The 10,047-nt window shown below is 36.8% G+C and overlaps 1 protein-coding gene across 1 annotated transcript; it reads right to left on the reverse strand.

The window, feature by feature from the left end:
* Positions 1-3,228: 3,228 nt before the first annotated feature.
* On the reverse strand, positions 3,229-5,046 carry LOC133930105 (protein FAR1-RELATED SEQUENCE 5-like). The gene is made up of 2 exons (XM_062376805.1): positions 4,379-5,046; positions 3,229-4,285 (listed from the first exon to the last, which is right to left on the reverse strand). Exons 1-2 carry the CDS (start codon positions 5,044-5,046, stop codon positions 3,229-3,231), a joined length of 1,725 nt encoding a protein of 574 aa, XP_062232789.1.
* Between the last annotated feature and the right edge of the window lie 5,001 nt (positions 5,047-10,047).

The raw sequence follows: 10,047 nt of genomic DNA on the forward strand, positions 1-10,047 counted from the left end.
AGATGGCCAAAGTTGAAGCTGCCCGAGACAACTGGAACTTCATCAAACATTGCTACAAGCAACTCATGGGATTTCTCGCCCCCCGATTGCAACATCATGAAGTTCATTGACAGTGGTTCGCAACAAGGTGAAGTTGCAGTTCATTTTATAGAGAAAGGTTGCATGGCAGATTGTACTAAGGAAGTTCCTGAAGCAAAATGCCTTCCACTTGAACAAGGCTCACCTACACATAGCTGGTTAGAGGATTTATCTTCTGAGGAGCTAGATAAGCTTTTACAAGATGCTCAAAGGCAGAGGCAAGTTCGAATTGATGAGTCTTGTTCAAGGAACATAACTTACATGACAAATCTGTAGCAAGCATCCAAAAAAACATTGAAGTGTCACTAATTGAAGACCTTCAAGACAGAACCCTAGCACCAAGTGTTCATGAACCTCCTAGTGGAGCAAGCATTTCTTGTACAACTACGTTTGAACTACAGCCAAAGAGGATGTACAAGGTGCCAGCTGCATTGCGGTATCCATATATTGATTACAACAGCAAGAATACTTTCAAGTGCAGTAAGGAGATATGCATGGTATACAATGTTGTGTGCCGAGCCAGTGGAAGGTCTACAAGGTCCAGCCAAAGTTCCAGCCCAGAAAAGTATGTCATCTTCATTTTTCATCCACCATATTCAGCAATATAGCTGTCATATTTCTACAATCATTTACGCAGTTTTACTTTTGCATAAATAGTTCGTGATACTTTTTAAGTTCTATTGTTTTGTGCAGCCTTATTATCATCAACTAGTTCGCCTACTTCGTTAGTTTGGCTCATCTTTCAGAGTATGTTAGACCAAAGGGGAAGCTACTGAACACTGTTGCTGAAATTGGAATCTATGCACTGAATAATTTCAATAGAAGGAACTAGATAAAACGAATACTGCCATTAAGAGTTGCTGTAAGTTTTTTTTTGATTTTCTTCTTGAAAATATTGCAGTTCCTGCTTTGCCTAAAAATATTTATTCATTACATGCAGCAATACTACTGCAGCAATACTAAAACGAGTACCCAAAAAGCTATTACAACTGCAGTAGTATTGCTAAACTATTGATAAACTGCAAAAATACTAATATTTGCTAATCGATAGATTGATTAGGAGATGTTGTAAACAGTAGTATTACTGTACTAGATTAGCAATACTACTGATTCTCTTTTATACAGAGTCCGATTTGCTTTTCAATTTTATAATAATTGCTTATTCAATTGTACTGATTTGCTTTTCTCAGTATTCAAAATGACTTTTCCTGTCCAAAATAACTTTGACATGCTATTTCTATGAATTTACTTATCATTTTTGTACCAACTCATTCTACATTTATGCTGATTTTTTCTTCAAAATTTGTGTTCAATTTTGTATATTGGTTAGTTTATGTTGGATTGTTGGGAGACATGGAGAGAAAGAAAAACAAGTCTGCTTAGTTTCTGTTGACAGAGGCTGTGGTTACTGGTTGACGGCTGTCCTACATGTTACAGATTTGAAAGCATTTTTATGTATTTGTGAAAGCAATACATAGTCAACTTGAAAGCATTTTTCCTGATTATCAAAAGCAAGTTCAAATGAATCACACAATTTTCTGGTTTTGCAAAACATAGTGCGTCTCATATTCATAAAGCATTTTTAAAGCATCCCTGAAAGCAATACATAGTCAAGTGCAAAACATTTTTTGTGATTACTCACATATTTGCTTTATACTACATACAGAAACATTTTTTAACAATGCATATTTTTCATAAGTCAGAATCATCCATACTTGATTTTTAGTAGTAACCCCAACTTACAACTTGCCTAAAATATCATGACATGCATTCCTTCTCTCCTCGTGTTCATTTTCATTTTTTTCAATCATTTTGAAACAATGCAGCTTGCACTTACTCTGTATTTCTTTTTGCTAGACTTACGTGCAAGACGGTCAAATAGACCACGCTGAAGTCAAAAGGGCATTCCACAGATATATACAACATTTGGATCATTTTCAAATGGTTTGTTCTATCTTGCCTCAATTTTTTTTCTTTTTTATTATTAAGTACAAGCAGTATGTACCAAGCTGTGTTGCTTATGTTTTTGAGAAAACAATATAGGTCTTGTTCCCTGTCCTTCAAACATGGACACCAAAAGGGCTGGATGAAAAAGTTGGCCACTACTTGCTTTTGGTTTTGAACTTGCGGGTAAAGCGTTTTGAGATGCTTGACTCCCTGAGGTCTCTAAATGATGAAAAGCTAGCAAGTTGTTGTGCCACCCTTGTATCACGAATCAAGGAGTGCTGGAAAATATTCTACCCAGACACAAAGAAGGAAATAGACACCTATGAAGTAATAGACATTCAGGTCCCTTTGCAGACCAATGAGTAAGTTGATAATATCACTTATGTCTCCATCTTATTTTTATTTTACTCTTGTCTGTTCAAATTGCGAATTCATTTGCTTTTTTCCCTGGCCAAGATTATGGATTTCAAATGCTTATGCATTGTGAATATTGGGACGGTCGAGTCCTACCTACATTCAAGGAAGAATATATGCCAAACATTCGTAAGTTGCTGACATACAAATGGCTCGACCACCCTGAAAATAACATGAATTGGAAGCGCAAGCTAAAAATAGAATAGGTACCTGCTACAATCTCCTAGTTTTTATTTCATTCAATTCGACGTGCGAGCATTTTTATGAGTTGCATAAGCATATATGCAATGAACAAGAAGCAAATTTTCTGTAACTTGTACTCCCTAGGTGCATTATTTGGTAACTTTTTAGGGTGGTATGACAATTCTCTTTGTCTCTCCATCTGCACCTTTTATCTCACAAATGTTTTTGAATACTTTTTCCTGTGACATGATTTTGCCTATATGTTTTGATTGAATGTTGTTTGTAGCTTCATGCTCGTTGAAGTAAAAGTAGTTTTCAGATATGCTTACAAAATGTAGAAGCATATTTACAAAATTTAAAAGTAAAACATAATAGTAGGTACAAGCATATTTTTTCAAAAACAGAGAAGCAACCTGATATTCAAATATGAAGTAAACTGCATCAATCACTTTGGTTCAATAAAAGCAACACATTGTTCATTACATAATTAAATTAAATTAATATTCTGATGTTTATATCTCTACAATCTGCTATGTGAATAGCTGCATTTCTGCATTTGGAACTCTTTTTTCTATTTTATTCGGACACTTGGGAGCTGTGTGCTTATCAGAGTGACAAATGCTGCACTGGTTCCTCCTCTTTGGTTGTGTAATTCATTACATTAGATAGTCTTTTTGACTTTTTTCTCCCTTTGACAACTAATCTTGGAGGATTCTTTACTTTTCCTGAATTACTAGGAATAGTAGGATCATGTAGATTTGTTCCAATAGTCCCAAGTCCAGTATGACTAGACATAGCAGTTGTGGATGCAGCAACTGAAGTTGCAGTAGTTAAAGGTGCAGAAGCTACAGTCATATGTGCATTTGTAGCATGAGGAGTGCTGGGATTATTGAGAGCACCAGCAGCAGTATTAGCTGATATCTCATTACACTGTGTCCTTTTCTTCTTGTTCTTCTTTAGATCTTCAAGTTCAGATCGCATCATTCCAATGTGCTTTGTAACAATTTCATAAGCATCTTCTGAGTTTGATCCCTCGCGAGCAAACTTTGTGAGCGTGGAGGCAAGATTGCTGAATCTTATTGTCTTTTGGTTCTGCAAAGGCATACCACTAGTCCCAACATCAGCTTGAAGATTTGCATTAGCATTTGTGCCAACAGTCATTTCCTGTTGCTTCCACCTTTCCATTATGTATCGGTTAGGCAGCTTCTTGACACCAAATCTGCTCATAACCTTGATGATGTGACAGCAAATTATGCCATCCCTATCAAACTTGCTGCACTCGCAATAGTAGCTTTCTTCTTCTTCAATTGCTGTCACATCATATGACCTAGCGCCATAGCCATCAACAAACTTGTCATTTGGCACAAGCCTGAACTGGTAGTCACCTATATGCTGCACAAAATACTCTTCGATCTTTTCAAATTCTTTTGAGAATCTGTAGAATATGTTCTTCGTATACACAGTTGAGGCATGCTTCTCAATAGGGTTCTTTGACCATGTGTTTCGAGTCTTATCATCGGTTCTGAAGTCCTGCCCATCTTGAGCAACAAGACACTTATCTTGAATCTTCTGGTATTGCTTCACAAAGTCCAGTATCGATAAGTTTGGGCTGACATACAACTTCAACACTACGTTAAAACCTTCACTTCTTTGCATGGATTGGAGGAACGGGAAAAAGCAATGCATATAATACGCTGGCACAAAACTCTGTCGGATGCTATACAAATGCCCAAAATGCTTGTTGTCCTGCAAGCCATGCTTTTGAATCATAGCTTGCCACTTTGCCTCAAACTCTTCTGGCATGGCACTATAGTTTATACAGTCCTTGAATTCGTCCTCCAACTCTTTATCTTCCTTAAGTAAAGGACCTACAGTACCCGCTGCTTTATTCATTATGTGCCATCGACAGTTCCTATGATTTGCAAGTGGGAACACATGTTCAATTGCACTTCTCATAGCACCATCTTGATCAGTAATAATATTCAACGGAGCTTTCTCTTTCATTGCTCCCAATAATGTTTGGAAAAGCCAGACAAAGCTTGGTGTCTTTTCATCTCTTAGGAACGCACAACCTACCTGGAATGATTGACCATGTCTGTTTATCCCAATGAAGGGTGCAAAGGGCATATCATACATATTTGTCATATATGTTGTATCAAAAGACACACAGTCATGATATGTTTCATACGCCCTCCTTGCTGCACCATCTATCCAGAATAGGTTCTGAAGCCTGTAATCATCATCCAACTTAAACTTGTAAAAAAAATCTGGGTCATGTTGCTTCAATTCTTCAAAATATTCCAGCGTTTCTTGCATATCTTTATACTTTTCAGTTGTACGTAGTGTTGAGCAGAAATTGTGCACATCTTTATCTTCATATGGTACTAGTTGCCTAGATCCATAGAATTCAGACATTAGCTGCATAACACGCTCAGTTTTTAATTTGCAACCATGCAACAAAGAGATAAAGGCTTTCTCTTCTTTAGGAATTTTTTATGTGACCTAAGGAATTTTGTCAGTGAAGGCTTGGTAATGAGTGCATGATTGTGCTCAGATATGAAATAAATCACATGCCACCTAGCACCAATGAGTTTCACAACCATTCTTTCTTTGCATTGTGTACACTTCATTTTTTCCCTCTTCCTTTTGATGCCAGCACTCTTTTTGTTATGCTTCCTGTCTTCTTCTCCTTCTACTGGCATCTCAGCACCCCCTCTTGATCAGAATTAGAATCATCATCAGAATCATATATAAGCTCATCAATTTGTTCTTCAGATTTACTTTTCTTCCCTTTACTTTCTTTGTTGCAAACAAATTGTACCTTTTCTACCTCTTTTGTAAATGCTGATCTGCGTGATGTGTTGGTCCTGATTGAGAAGCCAATTCTTTTAGCATATGAATTGTAGTACTCTTTTGCTTCTAATAGAGTGCTGAATGTCATTCCATTGTGTGGCCCTTGAGGTGTAGACCACACTTCTGCCTCAACAGCTTCTGAAAAAAGACCTTATGTACCAGATTGACCACCAGCCAATTCTGTGTTATGAACAACTTGCTGAATTTCTTCTAAGTGTGTCTCTTCAAGTGACAACCTAACCTCTGAAATGCTAGGAGCATCTCGCTGGTCCACAGGATCCACCTGAGTGCAAAATTTAATAGTATGTAGAAGCATATTTTCAAAAGGTATAAGCAAAATGTAATAGTAGTTAGAAGCACATGTTACATAAGCATATATGGAATGAGTTGCATAAGTATATATGTAATGAAAAAGAAGCAAAATTTGTGTTGTATAACCATATTTTCTCCTTTGCAGAAGCATATTTTCAAAAGGTACAAGCAAAATATAAAAGTATGTAAAAGCATATGTTGTATAACCATATATGCAATAGGTTGCATAAGCATATACACAATGAGTTGCATAAGCGTATAGGATAAGTGTATCTTCAAGTGGCATTCTAACCTCTGAAACGCTCGGAGCACATCGCTGCTCAACAGGATCCACCTGAGTGCAAAAGGTTGGATTGTTTGTAGACATATCTATGTTAGCTCCAAAAATGAAATCAAAGTCAACATTAGAGGGTAGTACATTCAAATCCATCTTGTATCACTTCTTTTTTTTGTTGGTTCCTACATGGAAATGAAACATAAAACCAGAATTGAATGACATATGTACAACAGTATCAACTCACATGTTTGCTTCTTTTTTTTAACATTTGTGCATTTGTGTGGGAACGAGATGCTACAGAAATATTGAACTCTGTATTGTTTTTTGTTTTTTCAGGGAGCACTTTTGTGTTTTATGCAAAGCAACAGCCAGCAGTAAGGTAATTCTAGTGTCCAAATCAGATCTGATGTGTGTTTCTTACTCTGAGATATTGCTATGCGATCTATGAATGCATACCTGTGGTATCTGTGAGGTAAATCTACTTTGTTCATCTTATTAAATATCTGAAGAAGCAATATTTTAATAACTAACAAGTCTAAACCACCAGAGATTTAGCCTGCTTCATTAATTGTTCAGCTTATTAAATGTGGAGTACAGGTTCTTTCTTTCATCTGCTCATCTATCCCCTACTGGCTACTGCCCTAGAGAAAGTAAAATGGACCAACAACCTACTCCAAGATTTGGAACTTTTCTGCTGCTGCTTGCACTCATTGTCAGGCAAATCTGGTGATCAAGTTAGACTACTTAAGTGGGTTGGAGAAGCATATTTTTATGAACTGATAAACATGTTTGGCAATTAAGTAGGTAGATTGCAAAGTTACTTGCTCACACACCCTTATTTTTCTCTATTTGCAATGCGGGTACTCAAAATAGTCACTGCAATGCTTGTTGTATATGCATTATGCAAGAAAAAGAATCTACTCATTTGGGATCAAGTAAAATTGTGCAAATTTCGGTTATGTTTGCTTTTTGGTAGTTCAAAACTATATTACGTGATCTGTGCATTTGCTTTCTCATCTAGTTCAAAGTACAGTGCTATGCGCAGCTAAGGTTAGATATGTGAATATGTGTAGATATATGGTTAGAAATATGTGAGGCAGCCTTTTGAACTTGTGCCCAGATTTATGTGCTGTGAAAACTTGCATGTTAATCTATCATGCATATGAATTGAGACAATTTGACTTGATGTTCAGATCTGAAAAACAGATCTACAGTATTAATGTGTTGTGTTGTTAGGAAAATAGATTTTAATATTGATCTGTGATGCATAGCACTAGGGGATCAAAACTAGCATCATCTTGCTATATCCAATTTGATACATATGTGCTTATATAGGCAATTTTTCTGTCTCTTCTGAGTTATGCATTTATTAGCAAGTTTATGTTTAGATCTGCATTTAATCAACATTAAGGGCTCTTTTTTCTGCAAAAAAAAAAAGCAATCAGATGGCCAATCAGATAGGCAAATGCATACCTGTTGCTCCAGGAAGCAATGGTGATCTAGAAGAATTTCTAGTTCTTCCTGTGCGGCAATGGCGATTTGAAAGCTACAGATCGCCTCCGCCTCTTGCTCCAGGGAGGAGGCATGCGGGGTTGGGAGACTGGGGTGGGCCCGGGAACTGAGACGAAGCGCGTCGGGTGGGGCTTTTCGTGTTCGATTTGTGCACTAGGTTGCATTGAGTACGTGGCCTAATTAGGAAGCCTACTAATCAGGATTTGTTTCCTAATAGAGAGTGTGCAGACGGACATGCAAATAGACGCACGTGCAAGCGTTAGCCACGTCCTTTAAAATGAATGGTTATTTGACTAATCTATAAGAGAAGATAAAGTTGACATCATCTTTTGCCCTCAGTCACTGCTATTGGTCATCCCTACCGCGACCGTACGTCTCCACCAAATTGAAACGAAAAATTTCCCCTTTCTCCAATATTGGACGCGGCGACTCCTCGGTTCCACCGCCCGCCTTGCCCCTCAGCGTCTACGGCTACCTCACCAGCTCGCTCCGCCGCTCCTCTCCTTGATGTCTCGGGCTTCATCGTTGCATTGCTGGTCTGCCGCCCCTCTCCTCAACGCTTCCTTCCGCCGACTCCTCCACCGTCCAGCAGGTCCTTTTCACCCCCTCCCCCACTAGGGGTAGAAGCTCTGCTATCTGCGGTCTCCGGTGTCCCCCTCTTCAGTCGCCCCATGCAAGTTTGCCCAGTCCATGCTAGGGTATGATCGATTAGTGATTTCCTAGATGGAGCCTGTACGGATTTGGGTGTTTCGTTGTCTTATTTTTGGTTGTTCCTATTACTACGCTTTAAAATTTCAGCTTGGGTTGGAAAATTTAGATGTCAGCTCCATTATGGTATTTAAATCCAACAAAAATTGTGCCTTCCCAAACTTTTCTGTAATTACAAAAGAGCCAATATCTTTTTACACTTTAGTCTTTAAACTTTTCTAAAAGTACAAATAGGTTCCTCTATTTTTACAAAATGGTCCCTAGACTTTCTATTAATTACAAATAAATTATTTTATTTTATAAAATAAACCTAAAACTGTTTTTAGCATATCTTTTGCGTCGTAGCTCCTTTTTCACTGATTTTTTGCACCGTTAAATTAGTTTCTTCGAGCTCTATCTTTCTGTATAGGTTTTGTCTTGTTATTATTTTGTTTTGTGCTTTGTTCTTAGTATGGTTTGTTTGTGTGCTTTATCGGTAATTATACGATTAATCGACAACGCCTCGGATCAATTTTAGGAACATCAAGATCAAGAGTTAGAGTACACTGAGCAGCAGCAAAGAGAAGACAAATGTCCTTGATCATCTTGATCATATGATTTAAACTGTTTTATTTTATAAAATTGCATGCAGTGTCTGTCAATATGATGTGTAGTCACCTATGTTCAGGGTTCAAAAATTCGACGGTTACAGAGAAAAAATAGCGATAACCGGCCATCTCGGTCCGGCTCGATTTCAAAAACCGAACGGTAACCGAATTTGAATTCAAAAAAATTCCAAAAAAATAAATAAATTCAAAAAAATTCAAAAACAAATCTTAAAAAAACTAGACACAATTCTAAGACCTTTTGTGAAAAATATTTTCACAAATAATGTCGTTTGCATCATATTCAGGAAGTTTAAAAGAATAAAAAAGTTGAAGCGTGCGACTCAGTTATTAACTCACTTTATTTAGTGTTTTATTAATTTCTCTATGATTTTTACAAAGTTCACAAGCATAAAGTGAATATGTTAAGAAACATCACTGTAATTAACTTTTTCATGTCTACTATTATTTTTCCTACGTAAATAATAGTATAAATAAACTAATAAAAGTGGTTTCACTAATTTTGGAGGTGTGATGGGTCAGTTATGAATTAATCTAGTCGCAACACATTTACACAATCCTGCATGTTACAATAATTAATTCATGAGTTAATGTATTTTTAAAAGACATAGGATCATGTAAGAAGACTAACAAAATTAGTTTCATGATTTTTGGATTAGCAAAGAGTAAACTATGCATTTAACTTGGTTTAACAAATATATTTTCTCACATAAAATTTTGAACTTTTTTATTAGTATAAATACTTTTATCATGTAGATCATGTTACAAGGAAACCAACAAAATTTGTTTTACTTGATTTGAAGCTCAGATGAATTAGTTATTATTTTATAAGATTGAGATAATTTTTGGATTTTTTGTTGAACTCACTGAAAATCGAGAAAACTAAGCGGTTACCGACAAAACAGAGTGGTTAGACAATGCAGAAAGTTTGAGAAAACCGCTCGATAAATCACAAAAACCGCTCGGTAACCGGTGGACCGGTTGCAGGTAAAATCGCGATTTTTCCCCCAAATTTCAAATTTATTCAAATAATTTTGTCTGAATTTTTTTTGAAAATTTGACCGGTAACCGCCGTAATCATGAATTTTTGGTTACCGGCGGAGCTCAGTAAACGAGCTCCGGTCGGTAACCAAAACCCTGCCTATGTTAGGGTTTTCC

This window comes from Phragmites australis, chromosome 10 (assembly GCF_958298935.1).
Source record: "Phragmites australis chromosome 10, lpPhrAust1.1, whole genome shotgun sequence".
NCBI lineage: Eukaryota > Viridiplantae > Streptophyta > Magnoliopsida > Poales > Poaceae > Phragmites > Phragmites australis.

Excerpts from the sequence above, each read along its gene's own strand:
- LOC133930105 (XM_062376805.1), bottom strand. The coding sequence starts at position 5,046 with ATGCAGCTAATGTCTGAATTCTATGGATCTAGGCAACTAGTACCATAT. Across the intron at positions 4,286-4,378 it reads CAAGCTATGATTCAAAAGCA|CCAATCCATGCAAAGAAGTG; the intron begins TGGCTTGCAGGA and ends TTTCCCGTTCCT.